At 50.0% G+C, this 17,219-nt stretch overlaps 1 protein-coding gene across 6 annotated transcripts in view; it reads left to right on the forward strand.

The window, feature by feature from the left end:
• LOC119977845 (centrosomal protein of 63 kDa-like) overlaps window positions 1-16,505 on the forward strand; it is a 249,316-nt gene extending 232,811 nt beyond the window's left edge. For all 6 annotated transcript variants that reach the window (XM_038819086.1, XM_038819084.1, XM_038819088.1 and 3 more), the window contains one exon: window positions 15,861-16,505. In XM_038819086.1, the coding sequence (XP_038675014.1) occupies window positions 15,861-16,073 (213 nt within the window). In that variant the 3' untranslated portion in view covers window positions 16,074-16,505. The remainder of the gene's footprint in view (window positions 1-15,860) is intronic.
• The last annotated feature ends 714 nt before the right edge of the window (window positions 16,506-17,219 follow it).

Here is a 17,219-nt window from a genome sequence, read left to right on the forward strand (position 1 = left end):
AGTGAGTGGAGGTAGGGGTCCGCCAAAGCTGAGTGTGAGGCTCTTGAGATTACATTGCAAATCGAGCCCGTGTAAGAGTGGGGCGCAGAGGTCGGGGAGTACGTACAGCTGGAAATTAGAGTAGCTGGCACCCTGAATTGTTAGGATCGTGACGGTGCGCCCTTGTATGTGGACCGAGTGCGAGCCTGAGGCGAGGGAGATAGTTTGCCTTGCAGGGAAGGTAGGGAGCGAACAGCGTCTTACCAGGTCAGGATGTACGAAGCTCTCGGTGCTCCCGGAGTCAAAGAGGCACGGTGTCCTGTACCCGTTGATTTTAACGGATATCATCGAACTCTGGATGTGCTTCGGACACGACTGGTCCAAAGTGACTGCGTTGAGTTGCGGGTAGTCGGCGGCTCGATCAGCGGTGCTGGAGTGGCCCCGTGATGACTGTCCGCTGAGGTCGTAGTCGTCGAGGTTCGGTTCGGTTGATGGTCAAGATGGCGGCCCCCGTTGATCGCTCGTGGCGGGCGGCGAGGAAGGTGGCGTCCAAGATGGTGGCCCCCATGACTCGCACGTGGCCGGCCGCGTGGAGGGGGATTGCCAAGATGGCAGCCCCCATGAGTCGCACATGTCGGGTGGAGGCGGAGTCGGCAGACACGCTGCAGCATTACGGGGTCTGCGGGCCTGCGAGTTTGGGAGGCCAGTGCTCTGGACTGCGGGGGAGTTAGAAAGTTTCGATTTTGCCAGGCATACTCGGGCATAGTGTCCTTTGCGACCGCAGCTGCTGCAGGTCGCATTGCGGGCCGGGTAGTGCTGCCGCCGGTGTTGGGGCTGGCCACAAAAATAGCATGCTGGCGCTCCATAGTGGGTGGGTGGCCGCGCAGTGCAGGCCTGGGGCAGTCGCTGGTTGGGGGCCCACGATGGGGTCGCTTGGCCCGCGGGGAATGAGTTCAGACTGCGGAACACGACCTCCATAGTCGTAGCTAACTCTACCGTGTCCTCCAAGTTCTGGGCCCCTTTCTCAAGTAATCGCCGGCGCACATAGTTAGACCTGAGCCCTGCAACGTATACATCACATACAGTGAGTTCCATATGCTGGAAGGCCGTTACAGCCTGAAAATTGCAGTCCAGAGCACGGGCTTTTAAGTCGCGCAGGAAGTCTTCCAGCGACTCTGCGGGGCTCTGGCAGCGGGTAGTGAAAATGTGCCGCGTGTAGATCTCGTTTATCGGCCGCACGTACAATTGGTCGAGCATAGCCAGGGCCTCAGTATATGAGGTGGTACAATTGAGTTGCGTAGAGCTACGATGGCTCACCCGTGCGTGCAGTAGGCTGAGTTTCTGCTCCTCTGTAGTCTCGGATGTGCTTGATTCAGCCAGGTAGGTCTTGAAACATTGAAGCCAGTGTAGGAAGATTTCCTTCGCCTCTGCAGCCTGCAGGTCGAGTTCTAGTCGATCAGGTTTGAGGGCTGATTCAATAGTAGTTTTCTTCAAGTTTTCTAAGACTATTAAATTGATGTGACCATCAATTCACTAGAGACACGACTGGAAGTAAACTGTGATTTTAATAGTCTTACAACTGAGCCTGCCTGCGACCAGAAGAACTGAGAGCAGGCTCACGGCTGCAGCACTTTATACTTCCGGTAGTGGGAGGGGCCATGGTCGGAGCCAAGGGTGGAGCCCTGTACATCTCCTCATCTCCCCCTATGGGCAGAGCCACTCAACGGCTCACATACAGAGCCCACAAGGACATAATACTATGTAATGCAATACAGTGTGAATTACGATACAGTATGAATTCACCACAGTAGGGTATGCCAGAAATCGTCCAGAGACTCCCCGGGGAATTGCTGTCTCCTGGCCAGGAGGTGCCTGGTGTATACTTGATTTACTGGTCGAACGTAATGTCCCTTCAGGAGCTCCATCGCTTTGGAGTAGATGGGTGCATCCTGGATGAGGGGAAAAATGTCATGGCTCACCCGTGAATAGTGAATTTGGAGCTTCAACGAGTCCGACGGTTCCTCAGCGGATGTTCAGAGGTAGCTTCGAAGCAGGCTAACCAGTGGTCAATGGTGGACGTAGCGTTGGCTGCTTGAGGGCACAGCTGCAGGCGATTGGGCTTGATGCGGAGATCCATCGTTTAAAAAATCTTGCCCAATAAATTGATGCACAGTCAATTACCACAAAGACAAGAATGGTGGAACAATCGAGGCTTTATTGAGCAAGATGTTGTGCCTCCTATAGCTGGAACCAGAATGGCTGCAGCACAGGAGAGCACAGACATTTATACGCCACCTACTGGGCGGAGCTAGCAGGCAGGGATTTATCCTTGTACCTCTAATATACGGGCAGTGCCGTAATACATGTAATATACTACTAGTGGTGACTACCACAAGTATACCCCATCGAGCCCTTTCCGAACCTTGGTCGGGTTTCTCCAAACCTCCGCGCCGAAATCGCTACACGGCGCGGGGAATGGGGCGTCAGACCTGCGATTCTCCGCGGACTGGAGAATCACCGCCAGTTGTGTGACCGCAGTCGTCGCGGCATCGGTCGGGGCCTTTGAAAGAGGCCTCCGTGGCGATTCTCCGCCGGCAGCTGGCCAAGTACCCGCCGTCTTGGTTCTAACATGGTTACACCCGGTGGGCACTTGGAGTGGAGGCTGCTGCATCTGCCCTGCTGGGGGGACGGGGAGATCCGTCACCGGAGGGTGGGGGGGGGGAGGTTGGGCCTGCAGGATGGCATGGGGTCCGATCGGGGGATACCAATCGGCGGGCGGGCATGATATGGGGAGGCCTATGTTGTTGGGGCCGACTTGCTGTGTGGGTCCGCCATGTTGCGCGGGCCGGCCACAACAGGCGGCTGCCGTGCTCATGCACGCACCCGCGGCCGGAAGTGCAGGGCCCCCTATAGGCAGCCGGAGCTGCGCGGAGCGGAGCACTCCGGCGCCCTGCTGGCCAGTGAATCGCTGGGCCAAGTGGTGACGCCGGCATGAAACGCTCCGGTGTTTACACAGGCGTCAACATTTAGTCTCCGTTTCGGAGAATCCTGGCCCTTGTATGTTTAATTAAGATCACTTCTCATTTTTTCTAAACTCTAGAGAATATGGGCACTCTCTACTCAGCCGCTCACCATAGGGCTGCTCCCTCATCCCAGCGACTAATTTAGTGAACCTTTGCTGTACCACCTCCAATTAAAGTATATCACCCATAAATATGGAGACCAAAACTGCAGTGTTCCAGAGGTGGTTTTGCCAAAACCCTGCACAATTGTAGCAAGACTTCCTTATTCCTGTACTTCAATCCCCTTGTAATTTCTAACTGTTTGCTGTACTTGCATGCTAACTGTCTGCATTCCTTGTATGAACACACCCAAGTTTCTTTGAAGATCTCAGCTATCCGGTTAATGATTTGTGGCTCTGATCCTTTCATTCTTACCTTTGACTTAAGCTGAAAATAGATGAAATACAGCTAAAGAGAAATACAGTAAGAAAACAAGAGGAAGAATGCACCTGCAAATGCAGAGATGTCTGCAAGTCCACCCATCGCTGTGTGAAGAGAACAGATGGGGTGTTAATAACACACAAGCTCGCGCTCTAATTAGATATTTTGTTGTTATCGCATGCAATATTATTTGCTTGTGCGCACTCAGACTTAATGGACAAGTTAATGTATCTTGCATATCATGGAATATATAATTACAATGATACATAGCAGTAATCCTGTGCTTCATTATCAATCTCCCAAGAATTTCTGAGCTCTCCCTCCTGAACAGAATTTCAATAGCTTCCATCTATGGAGAGAATTGTTAGTATCGTGAAATCCACCACCTGTTCCAAGTACTGTGCTCCTGTTGCTTGCTACTTTTTGCCATAAATCAGTGCTTCCCAAACTTCTTCCCATTTTAATGCCTCAGATTTTGTGTGACTCCCAGAGTGAAAATTTGGGAGGTATGAGAGTTGTTGAGCAGGGTGGGGATACTTCAAACAGTTTGCACAATCATTATTGTGCATAGCACTTGAAACAATTGAATACTTACAACAACCTCAATTCAAATTTGATATACCATAAAATCCACATTGTAAACTGGATTCATGGATTGTTAAGTTTTTATAATTCTTTATACCTCGCTATAATTCTTAGCTACATAAAACCTTGAAGTTGCATTTTGAATGTACAGGATATTTGATATACATGACTGCAAATTACACAGTCACCACAATAAGATTTTGATGTACAATCAGAACAGATTTTTCTCCCTACAAAAATATTTTAGCTCATAAAACTTTTAGTAAGCCTGACTGGAAATATAGACTCGTAGAATCCCTCCAATGCAGAAGGAGAGCATTCGGCTCATTGAGTCTGCACTGACCCTCTGAAAGAGGACTCCACCCCAGCCCACTTCCCCACCCTATGTCATAATCCCTCAACCTAATTGACACATCCCTGGACACTAAGGGGCATTTTAGCATGGCCAATCCACGTAATCTGCACATCTTTAGGCTATGGGAGGAAATCAGAGCACTCTGAGGAAACCCGCGCAGAAACGGGGGGAACGTGCAAACTTGTGAGGCAGCAGTCCTCAGCACTGTGCCACCATACTGTTCCTTCACTGTCGCTGGGTCAAAATCCTGGAACACCCGACTTAACAGCACAGTGGGTGAACTGACACCTCATGAACTGCAGCAGCTCACGAAGGCAGGTCACCACCACCTTTTTTTTTAAGCAACAAATTTAATCAGTTATTTTTGGCATTACAAGCATCAACAGTATAAAAACAGTGAACAAAAGTGCAAACACTGACACACGTCTCTCCAAGGCCCGCCTATTTGACCCCCTATTCTTCTATGCTACTCTGGACATGACGTCCGCAAACCCCTGCCAATATCCTCTAAGTTTAGGACATGCCCAGAACATGTGGCCATGGTTTGCTGGTTCGCCCGCACATTTTACACACCTGTCTTCCACCCCAAAGAATCTGCTCATCTGGACCACTGTCAGGTGAGCCCGGTGCATCACCTTGAATTGGATCAAGCCAAGTTTTGCTCATGTAGCGGTCACGTTGACTCTGTTCAATGCGTCCGCCCATAGGCCGTCCTCCATCTCTCCCCCCAGTTCCTCCTCCCACTTACGCTTCAGCTCCTTGATCTGCGTCTTCTCGCTCCCATTAATTCTTTGTAGATGTCCGAGATGCTCCCCTCCCCCACCCATCCCCTAGATACTACCCTATCCTGGATCCCCTTAGTGGCAGGAGTGGGTTGGATGATACCTACCTGCGCAGAAAGTCCCGCACCTATAAATATCTGAAGTCGTTCCCTGTTGCCAACCCAAACTTCTCCTCCAGCGCCGTCAAGCTAGGGAAGCTCCTTCCAGAAACAGGTCCCCCACCTTCTCAATTCCCGCTATTTGCCATACTCGAAACCCCCCGTCCAAGCTCCCCGGAGCAAATCGGTGGTTATCACATATTGGGGACCAAACCGATGCACCCACTGACCCCAAATCCTCAGGGGCGCCATCACCACGGGACTGGTGGAATATCTCGCCGGTGGGAACGGCAGAGGTGCCGTTATCAACACCCCCAAGCTGGTGCCCCTACATGAAGCTGCCTCCATCCGCTCCCAAACAGACCATGCCCCACCACCCACTTCCTTATCATAGCAATATTGGCCGCCCAGTAGTAATTACTGAAGTTTGGCAGGGCAAGCCCCTCCCCCCCGATTCCTCTCGCGCAGCACCTTCTTCACCCGCGGGGACTTACCCGCCCAGACAAAGCCCAAAATGATTTTGTTAATCCTCTTAAAAAAGGACCGCGGGATGAAAATTGGGAGGCATTGGAACACAAATAAAAATCTTGGTAGAACCGTCATCCTAACGGTCTGCACCCTCTAAGGCAGCGGCAGCGGTAGCGCATTTCATCTCCGGAACTCGCCCCTCATCTGCTCAACCAACCGGGACAAGTTCAATTTACGCAAACGGCCACAGTCCCGCGCCACTTGTATCCTTAGATACCTAAAATTGTCCCCCACTAACCTAAACGGTTGCTCCCCCAGCCGACCCACCTGACCTCTTGCCTGTACTACAAACATCTCGCTCTTTGTCATATTCAGTTTGTATCCCGAAAACCGGCCAATTTGCCCCACAATCGCCATGATCTCACTCATCCCTGCCACTGGATCTGCTACATATAAGAGCAGGTCGTCCGCGTACAGCGAGACCCTATGTTCCACCCCCCCCCCCTCCCCCCAAACCAGCCCCTTCCAACCCCTTGAGGCTCTCCAAGCAATTGCCAGCGGCTCTATAGCTAACGCAAACAGCAGTGTGGAGAGGGGCATCCCTGTCTTGTCCCCCGATGTAGCCTAAAATAGTCCGAGGTCATCCTTTTCGTACTTATACTAGCGTCCGGGGCCTTGTACAGGCAGCCTAATCCAGTCGATAAAGCCCCTACCAGAACCCAAATCATACCAGCACCTCCCATAGATAGTCCCACTCCACCTGGTCGAACGCCTTCTCCGCATCCATGGCCACACCTGCCTCAACCTCCCTGCTCTCAGCGGGTATCATAATCAACCTTCTTATATTAGCCACCAAATACCTACCCTTGACAAATCCGGTTTGATCCTCCATAATCACATCCGGCACACAATCTTCAATCCTGGAGGCCAAAACTTTGCCTAGCAGCTTAGCATCCACATTAAGCCGTGAGATCGGCCAATAAAACTCGCATCACTCCGGGTTCTTGTCCTGCTTCAATAATAGCGAAATAGTGGCCTGTGACATCGTCGGGGGCAGCACCCCTCTATACCTCGCCTCATTAAAACCTTGACCAGTAACGGTCCTATTTTCCCCGAGAATCCTTGTAGATTTCTACCAGGTACCCGTCCGGCCCTGGGGCTTTACCCGACTGCATTGCCTTCAAACCCTCAGCTATTTCTTCGGCCCTGATCGGGGCCCCCAGCCCATCCACCAGCTCCCTGCCCACCCTTGGGAAGGTCAGTCCGTCCAAAAATCATCTCATCCCCTCAGGCCCTATGGGGGGTTTTGCGCGATAGAGCCTCCTGTAAAAATCCCTGAATTCCCTGTTTAGCCCAGCCGAGTCCCCGACCAGATTCCCATCCCCATCAACCACCTTTTCTATTCTCCTGGCTGCCTCCCTCTTCCTAAGCTGCTGTGCCAGCATTCTGCTGGCCTTCTCCCCATGTTCATAAAATGTCCCCCTCGCCTTTCTAAGCTGCTCCACTGCCTTGCCTGTGGACAACACTCCGAACTCAGCCTGCAGCCTCCGCCGTTCCCTTAACAGTTCCACCCCCGGCGTCGCCGCATACCTCCTATCTATCTGTAGGATCTCCTCAACCAGTCGGTCTGTCTCTGCCCTATCCGTCCTGTCCCTATGAGCTCGGATCGAAATAAGCTCCCCTCTCACTACTTCATTCAGCGCCTCCCAGACCACCACTGCTGAGATTTCCCCCGTGTCGTTGACCTGCAAGTAGTTCTGCATGCATTTCCTTATTCTCTCGCACACCGTCTCGTCCGCCAACAAGCCCACGTCCAATCGCCATTGCGGGCACTGGAAGCTCTCCTCAGTAACCTGCAGTTCCACCCAATGTGGGGCATGATCCGAAATAGTGATGGCCGAGTACCCCGTGTTCATCACCCCCGCCAGCAGATCCTTGCTCAGAATGAAAAAAATCAATCCGGGAGTGCACTTTATGTACATGCGAATAAAAAGAAAACTCTCTCCCCGTCGGCTGCCTAAACCTCCATGGGTCGACCCCCCCCCCAACCTGCTCTATGAACCCAAACAGTTCCTTTGCTATTGCTGGCACCCTCCCCCGTTTTTCGAAACGTGACCGGTCCAGGCTGGGGTTGATGACTGTGTTAAAATCCCCTCCCATCACCAGCTTGTGCGAGTACAAATCCGGTATCTTCCCCAGTATCCATAGAACATAGAACAGTACAGCACAGAACAGGCCCGTCGGCCCTCGATGTTGTGCCGAGCAATGATCATCCTACTCAAACCCACGTATCCACCCTATACCCGTAACCCAACAACCCCCCCTTAACCTTACTTTTTAGGACACTACGGGCAATTTAGTATGGCCAATCCACCTAACCCGCACATCTTTGGACTGTGGGAGGAAACCGGAGCACCCGGAGGAAACCCACGCACACACGGGGAGGACGTGCAGACTCCACACAGACAGTGACCCAGCCGGGAATCGAACCTGGGACCCTGGAGCTGTGAAGCATTTATGCTAACCACCATGCTACTGTGCTGCCCAGAAATCCACTTTATGAATTCTACATCGTCCCAGTTTGGCGCGTATACGTTGACCAAGACTACCTTCCTCCCCTCCAGCTTACCGCTCGCCATGAACTAACGGCCCCCCACACCTTCCCCCCACCCCCTCCGTCCGAGACTATACTGCACACCTGAAATTGCACCCGCTTATTGATTCAAATCGCCATCCCTTTAGTCTTGGTGTCCAGCCCCGAATGAAAGACCTGACTGACCCAACCCTTCCTTAGCCTAACTCGATCCGCTACTTTCAGGTGTGTCTCCTGCAACATTTCAGGTGTGTCTCCTTCAGAGCCCTCGGATGCGTGAACACACGTGTCCTCTTGTCAGGCCCATTCAACACTCTAACATTCCAGGTGATCAGCCTGGTGGGACGCACCACCCCGCCCCCCCCTCTGCCGATCAGCCATCCCCCTTCCTGGGCCCACCCCCAGCCTATGCGCCGCACCTCCATCACCCCGCCTCCTGGCAGCCCCCACACCCAACCTCTTCTCTGTCCCAAAGTCCCCTCCCTCGTCAGCAGAGTAACTCTTTCCCCCCCCCCCCCCCCCCCCCCCCCCCCAGCAACACAACCTTGTAACCTAACCCCTGCCATATATTGAACATATACACACCCCCCACTGTGCTTCTGTAGACTAGTTCACCCAGCTAGCCTGGTGACCCTTGTCTCCGGTGCCAAGAAGTCTCCCACCTATTCCCTACTCCCCTCCCACCCCGCCCATTGAAACCACCTCTCATCAAACCGAGATCGAACCATCTCCCAATTACCATAGGAGACAACCCAAAACAGACAAAGACCCCCACAAAGAACTACCCCAATAGTGTAAATCAGAGTAACAGAAAAACACCCCCACCAGCCACCCCCATCAAAACACCGAAAACCCATAGAAACCGAATAACTTTTACCCCCCCCCCCCCCACCTCCCATCTTTGCCCAAACTTAAGAAGCAGAAGAAAAACAACAATCAAAACATATATACATCGCTCAAAAAGGCTACCACTTAAATCCAAAAGGTTCTCAGTTCTGCGCCAGTCCCATCTTGTTGGCAAAGTCCATCCTGTCTTTGGGCAACTCAAAATAATAGTGCTGATCCTCGTGCATAACCCAAAGATGCGGTGGATAGCGGAGCCCAGATTTCACCTTCTTTTTAAACAGGATCTTCTTCATTTGCCTGAAGCCTGCCATCCTTCTGGCCACCTCCACACTCAGGCCCTGGTAGACACGCAATATACTATTGTCCCACTTGCAGCTCCTAGTATGCTTGGCCCACTGGAGAACATACTCCTTATCCAAAAATCTGGGGAACCAGACCACAATAGCCCTTGGAGGGGTCCCCCGGCCGTGGCTTCCTCGCCATCCCCCTGTTTGCCCCGTCCACCCCCAACGGTCGGGGAAAAGCCCCTCCCCCAGCAGGTTCTGGAATATATTCGCCATAAATGCGCCCGCATCAGCCCCCTCAGCCCCTTCAGGAAGATCGACAATTCTTAAGTTCTGCCAGCGAGCTCTGTTGTCCAGATCTTCCACCTTCTCCAGCAGCTTCTTTTGCTGATCCTTCAGCATCCCCACCTCTAGTTCGACCACCGTTTGGTGCTCCTCCTGGTCCGCCAGCGCTTTCTCCAACTTCTGAATCATCCGATCCTGGGCATTCAGCCTGCGCTCCAGCCGACCGATCGACTCCTTTATCGAGTCAAGACAGTCCCGTTTCTGTCTCGCAAAACCCTCCTGGATGACCTGCATCAGCTCCTCTGTCGATTGCTGGGCCGTCGCAGCAGGGTCCGAACATCAACCATGTTGTCTTGAGCTGCCACCTCCACCCTTACTTATCTTTTTATTTCTTCCTTTTCGGTCCCTTGGGATTCTCCGTTTCATGCACCACTGTATGGGTCCAGAGCCTAATTGTCTGCACCTTCAAAGCCAAAACTCAAAACCACGAAAAAGTCAGGGAAAAAGGTCCAAAAGTCCGGCCAGAGCGGGAGCCACCAAGTATGCGACTCCCTCACAGCCGCCACCGGAAGTCCCACCAGCATCTTCTTAAGGGCAATTAGGAATGGGCAATGAATGCTAGCCAAGCCAGTAAAACTCACTTCCATTGAATTAATTTTTTTTAAACTTTATCTCTCAAATTTAGACTGATTTGCCAAAGCAACATCGTGGGTATTGCCCAGGTTCTGGCCAATGTGGGGCAGACACAGAGGGATGTGGCCCAGTTCCAGAGGAAGATGCCGCAGTCACTGGCTGATGTGACACAGACCCAGAAGGTGTGGCACTATCGCAGCGTTATTATATGTGGTGCAATCTCAGACAGAGATTGTCCACTCCCTGTGTTCCATGGCTACGAGTGTGCGGACCCTGGGCGAGTCAAGAACAGGCCTCCAGGACTGGCAGCTACAGGTGGCAGATAGCCTCAGGGGTTACCTTTGCTTGCACCCTCGTCCCATGGAGTAGCCTGGGGGTCATTGGGCACCCTGAGGGAGGAGGAGGCAATGGGGCACATGCCGGTGACTCCCGCAGAGGAGGTTCGCGAACACTGTAGCACCTTGGACTCTCCCCCTCCTGTCCCTGGTGCATTTGGTGGGCAGCAGACAGAACTGAGCGGCACAACGCCACCGGGGACACCCGAGCAGCAGCCAAGCCCATCCAGTCCCATTCACCCCAGAAGACACACGCCAACGGAGACCAAGGTTGCACACCAGGAATCACAGCAGGCCGCTTCCACGCCTGCTGTACCACATGGGAAACCAACTAGATGTAGTGCTAGGGCCAGTAAGGTGCGAAAGTTAGACATCAGTTAGGTTGGTACAGGTGCAGGGCACAGGTTAGTTATAGCGGCTAGGGTACAAATCTGTAAATATTTGTTCACATTAAATACCCGTTCCCACTGTTACAACCTGTCTCAGTGCTCTGTCAGATGGGTGTGAGGGGTGGGCTGGTCTGGGCAGGTTGTGGAATGGGCAGAGGTGGGTGGCCCGGGCTCCCCACCACCGTCACATGCGATGGAATGGCCAGCTCGCATGCAGGGATCACCCAGATGGACAGTGGAAAGTTCTAGCCTGGGCAAGGAGCCAGATGTTGGCATATGGTGTAGAACACCAGAGCTCATCGCCGAGCGGGTTGTCATCATCCTCCATCTCATGGACCACACGTGCTGTTACTGCTAACTCAGAGCCTGCACCCCATAGTGTGGCAGGTATGTATCACGGAGGGGATTGCAGGCCAGAGGTGGCCGGGGGTAGGGGGGGTCCTTGGAGGGGAGTGAGGGGTTGGGGATAGGATGTAGTGCCCATGCCCCTGGCCAGTTTCCCCCTCCTACCAGTCGGTGAACCTGGAGGCGATCCGAGCATCCCATGCACGTTGGCCCTGACACACATGTCATGTGGCTTCCCATGACTTCCTGGGCCCCATATCCTGCCCATTCTCACCTTCCCCCGCATTTCCTCGTCGGATGAGGCCTGATGTTCCACCTCCTCCTCCAGTACATCGCTCCTCTGCTGTGCGATGTTGTGGAGGATGCAGCAGACCACCACCATGGGGTTAACCCTCTCAGCATTGTACTGGAAGGCCCTTCCAGAGCAGTCCAGGCACCTGAACTGCATCGTCACGAGGCCAAAGCACTGCTCGATCATGTTCCTGGTCACTGTATGGTCTCCTCATCAGTCTGGCCGCCGGACCATTGTCGTCAGCCACGAGCGCAGTGGATAACCCCTGTTGCCCAAGAGTCAACCCCCCAGCTGGGGGCGGGGGGGGGGGGGGGGGGAGATGAGCCATCTTGAGCATGTCAGGAATCATCGAGTGTGCCAGGATGAAGGTGTCATGCACACTGCCCGGGTATCGGGCACAGACGTGTATGATGCACATCTGATGGTTACATATCAGCTGCACGTTCATCGAGTGCTACCCGTTTTGGCCGGTGCAGAGTGGCCTGTCATCTGCGGGTGCTGTCATCATGCATCCCGCCGATCAACCCCAGATCCGGGACATCCCATCGATGGTGGGGAACCCTGGCGCCTGGGGAGCCTGGCGGGCTCAGTCCACATTGGAATGGATGTATTGAGCCACCTGGGCGTACAGGGCCTCCGTGATGACACAGATGAACCTGTGCACCGAGGTCTGTGAGATTCCGAAGAATACCGGGTCAGGCCCGCTGATGATATGCAAATGGTGTTTACTCTACATGCGTTCCGGCCCACATTGATGCCGCTGTCGAGGTGACACAGAATTGCGATTTGGCGTCAAATCGGCGGCCTCCGCAATTTAGGCGTCAGAACCTACTCAGAATTACGTTTCGAGATTTCAGCATTAGCCAACGGAGAATCTCGCCCCATTTCTCTCTCGATCTGTTGGCTTGCCACCTTGATCACACCGGTCTTCAATGTAGTCTTTCCATTCATTATTTACCTATTTAGGTTCTGTAAGCAGAACACAATCTGCCATCAGTTCCTCTGTTCATTTTCTTACCTATATTAGGAAATGTTTAGAGCTATAAAATAATTGAAGCAGAAAAGCAGAAGGGTGTGATGGAATTCCCGCAGAAATAATAAAAGGATATGGAGAGAAGGCACCAAGAGAACTGATTAACCTATGTAAGGACTTGTACACTGAGGGGGAATCGCCGGAAGATTTTTCAAGCAACACAATGGTCTTTTTCGAGAAGAAGGCAAATACCACAAAGTGTGAAAAACGTTGCACCGTTACTTTAATCACACGTGTCCAAGGTAAGGTTAAAGATTACACCAAATAGACTGGAAACCAAAGCAAATCATTACATCAACTGTGATTAATTCAGCTTGAGGAAGGCTTGTGGAACTAAAGAGGCTACAGAGTGATGACAGTGTTAAGCAGAAGAAGCTTAGAAAATCACCAAGAAGTAGTGTACATTTGCTTTGTGGATTAGGAAAAAGCTTTTGAACTGGCAAAAACTGTTGCAAGTGATAGATGTGATCAGAGTTGATTAAAGAGATAAAAGAATGATTGTAATAGCTCTGTACATGGGGCAGGCTGCTACAATCAGGACAGTATTTAGTGAAACTGAATTTGGCTTGATTAGGCACAGGGTGAGACAAAACTCTCTACTATCATCGTTGCCCTTTAACATCTCTATGGAAGTCATGATAAAAGAAACATGAAATGAAGGTTTTTTTTAAAGCTGTCAAAGTAGTAGGTCAAATGGGGAAGGTGTCTTGTGGCACAGTGGCAGCGTCCTACCTCTGAGCAAGAAGTCTCACTCCAGGACTCGATAGCCAGGGAAAGCGCATTCATAACGAGGTCAATCAGGTTTATTATCAATCTACACATTCTTAATATCCCTAAGGCAGGCAGCACGAACATGAAAGTTTTCTGGTCAGCCAGAACCTACAGAAGGAAAAAGCAAACCATTTAAGTAGGTTCCCAGGCATAACCATAGTCCAACACATTGAAGTTCATAATTACTGGCACCTTTTAGGGGATGGTATCTGAGGAGGGAGAGAGTGATAGATAGATAGATAGAACAGTACAGCACAGAACAGGCCCTTCGGCCCTCGATGTTGTGCCGAGCAATGATCACCCTACTTAAACCCACGTAACCCGTATACCCGTAACCCAACAATCCCCCCATTAACCTTACACTATGGGCAATTTAGCATGGCCAATCCACCTAACCCGCACATCTTTGGACTGTGGGAGGAAACCGGAGCACCCGGAGGAAACCCACGCACACACGGGGAGGACGTGCAGACTCCACACAGACAGTGACCCAGCCGGGAATCGAACCTGGGACCCTGGAGCTGTGAAGCATTGATGCTAACCACCATGCTACCGTGAGGCCCGTTTTTATGTTTTCACATAACCAGGCTTTATTGATCAGCACAGCAGGAGGTCTACCAATACTAATGACTGAAGCGGTGAAAACATCTGAAATGAAAATTTATGTAAAAGTGACGAAAGTTATGAAGCCTTGAAGAAATAAGGAGGGAAAAGTAAAAATACAAGATACATGGTCAACAGCTGGAACAATTATCACAGTTTACGTATCTGGGTAGCATTTTGTCAGAAGGTGGTTAATGTCATAAAAGAATCAAAATTAGAATATCAATGGCAAACATAAAGAAATGCTAGCATAAAAACATGTAGTGATCTTAAGAAAATAATCATGGTGGTTAGCATAAATGCTTCACAGCTCCAGGGTCCCAGGTTCGATTCCCGGCTGGGTCACTGTCTGTGTGGAGTCTGCACGTCCTCCCCCTGTGTGCGTGGGTTTCCTCCGGGTGCTCCGGTTTCCTCCCACAGTCCAAAGATGTGCGGGTTAGGTGGATTGGCCATGCTAAATTGCCCGTAGTGTCCTAATAAAAGTACGGGTATAGGGTGGATACGTGGGTTTGAGTAGGGTGATCATGGCTCGGCATAACATTGAGGGCCGAAGGGCCTGTTCTGTGCTGTACTGTTCTATGTTCTACAGAGCAGGGAGTCAGTTAGTTCAGTTGGCTGGACAGCTGGTTTGTGAAGCGGAACGACACCAATAACATGGGTTCAATTACCGTACCTGCTGAAGCTATTCATGAAGGCCCCACCTTCCCAACCTTGCCTCTCACCTGAGGTGTGGTGACCCTCAGGTTAAATTACCACCAGTCAGCTCTCAAAGGGGAGAGCAGACTTTAATCCTCTGGGACTCTGGCAACATTTATATAGGGCTTAAATGCAAAAAGTCAGCTATAAACCTGAATGGGTTCTCTCTTGAGGTTTTTGGGATGAATAGAAGTTGGTAGCCCCTAGGTTTCTGGACAATATTGTGGCCAGGTATCTGCAGGGATAAATCTTAACAGGTGAAGACAAGTTGGCCCCTCTCTCTCCCACTGCCTGGGTTGACTGGTTGTCCAGGTAGGAATCTCTTCCTTACAGAGGAATGGACCCTTTTGTGCCCGACTAGTTTCCAGACTGACCTGTTTCTGGCTGGTTCTTGGAGTAATAAGATTTGTTATTGGAAGCCAATTTCAATCATGTGACCACATGATCAATACTTCTATTGTCCACATAAATTGTTTGAAACTAGAAGCCATTGGCACATATTGGAAGATGCAAGATGATAAATGGTTGCTCTGTGGCTCTCTTTGTTCAGTATCAAGCTCAGTGAAATTAAATCTGGGGCGCCATTGATTTTGAGTTCCTGTTCATAGCCCGAACATGGGCTGTAAATTCCATAAGTAGTTTTGCATTTTGAATGCCTTTTCAAGGGAGGGTCTTCCACCCATTGACATTTATATTTTAATAACTTTCCAGAAGCACATTCAGACAGGAGTTAATCCTTTGTGCAAAAATCATAGACGGTCACTTGACCCATGGTGGCCATCTTTCATAACGTTGTCATTTTTTAAATAGTCTAATTAGATTGTCTGTTTCTTGAAAATTAAGAATGTGGTATATTTACTGGGCATGACATTCTCCACGTTCAAGACAAAGAAGCAATGTTGAACCAAGACTACAAATTATGTAATTAGATTGCAAATTTTTACTTTTGATGAATGTAGGATTTTCAAATAATGAAACAGGACAATCATTCAATGGGACCACGATAACCTATTAATGTTATGTTGAAAATGTTTGTAATGTTTAGAAGCCCAAAGAGATGTCAGAAACTTCTTCACTAACAGAGCACTTCCTTGAAGAAGAAGAAGAACGAGCACGAGTGTTGGAGGAGCTGCTTAATTCCCACATTGATGAACTACAGACTGATTCAAAGCACACAATTAAAATGTATGCTGGAGCTACAGTGGATGTGCCTGATACCACTGCTTTATTGTGTCAATGTTCTTGTCAAGAAACTTAAAATAGTATGGATCTCTTGAAATTAGTATACATAGTACATAGTAAATTAATAGACTCATGACATCTGTGACTAACACAGCAATTGAGTGTACACATGCCTGCAACTACTAAATAATTGTATGCACAAAACCTATAATTTAAGCTGTTCAAAACTCATGGAGTGAACTTTTATGTGAATAATGTTAATGTTTTGGGACATATCTTTAAGAAAAGATTATTCTGTAAATTTAGATACAATTTTACATTTGATTATTAACACTTCTCTCATCGTCATCTTGGGTAAAGGAAACTGTTATTTGGGAAAACTTCAAGCGGTGACTTTATCATTTTTGTACCAACACACATGCCTTGTGCTTGTACCATCAATTAAGTCTATATATGTAACTATCAAAAGTCTTGTGGTTTCATCCAGCTTGTGTTGTGTAATATTTAATTCTTGCAGCTGACATGTTTTCACTGTCATGGGAGGTTGGAGATAGGGTGCATGTTTGCAAGTACAAAGGGGTTTCCACCACATGCTGTTGGTTGTTTTCTATTCTATGTTGCTATCTCTGGAGTCCTATATTACTTTGGTTCCCAAGTTAGGTAATGCTGTCACTCATGTTTCATTCCCACCTCCTTACTATCATTGTGTCCACTGGGACTTTATTTTTCCAAACCCTTTTCCTCTTTATCACCCCTCGCTACTACTCGTTGTCAATATTCTCCCTACCTGTTCTGCCAAACTCCTGATTCTCCCTGCACCTGTTCCACTCTGAGTCAGCTTACCCTGAACCTCCTTCGAATGTACGCACTCTAATAATTGATTGCCCTCATCCTTAAGCTGTACAACACTTCTCACCGTCCTGCTCTTTTGTCTGTTTAAAACAAAAAGGTATGTGCTTTCAGAATTCAGCTTTTAAAATGAATGAAATTGATTTTTGGGTCACGGATACAGTACCTTAAGTAGAATACCCTGTCAGAAATCAGAAGGTCACCAAATGTACATGATACTGCGGAGAAAACAACCCAAATTTATAAAGCACAAAGATGGAGTGAATAAAATCAGGAATGCTCAATAGACCAGCATTTGCAGAAAGGTTGTACAGCTGAAGGAGACAATGAGAATTTTAAAATAGAGGCATGGCTTGGTCGGGAGCCTATGCAG

Source organism: Scyliorhinus canicula, chromosome 14 (assembly GCF_902713615.1).
Source record: "Scyliorhinus canicula chromosome 14, sScyCan1.1, whole genome shotgun sequence".
Lineage (NCBI taxonomy): Eukaryota > Metazoa > Chordata > Chondrichthyes > Carcharhiniformes > Scyliorhinidae > Scyliorhinus > Scyliorhinus canicula.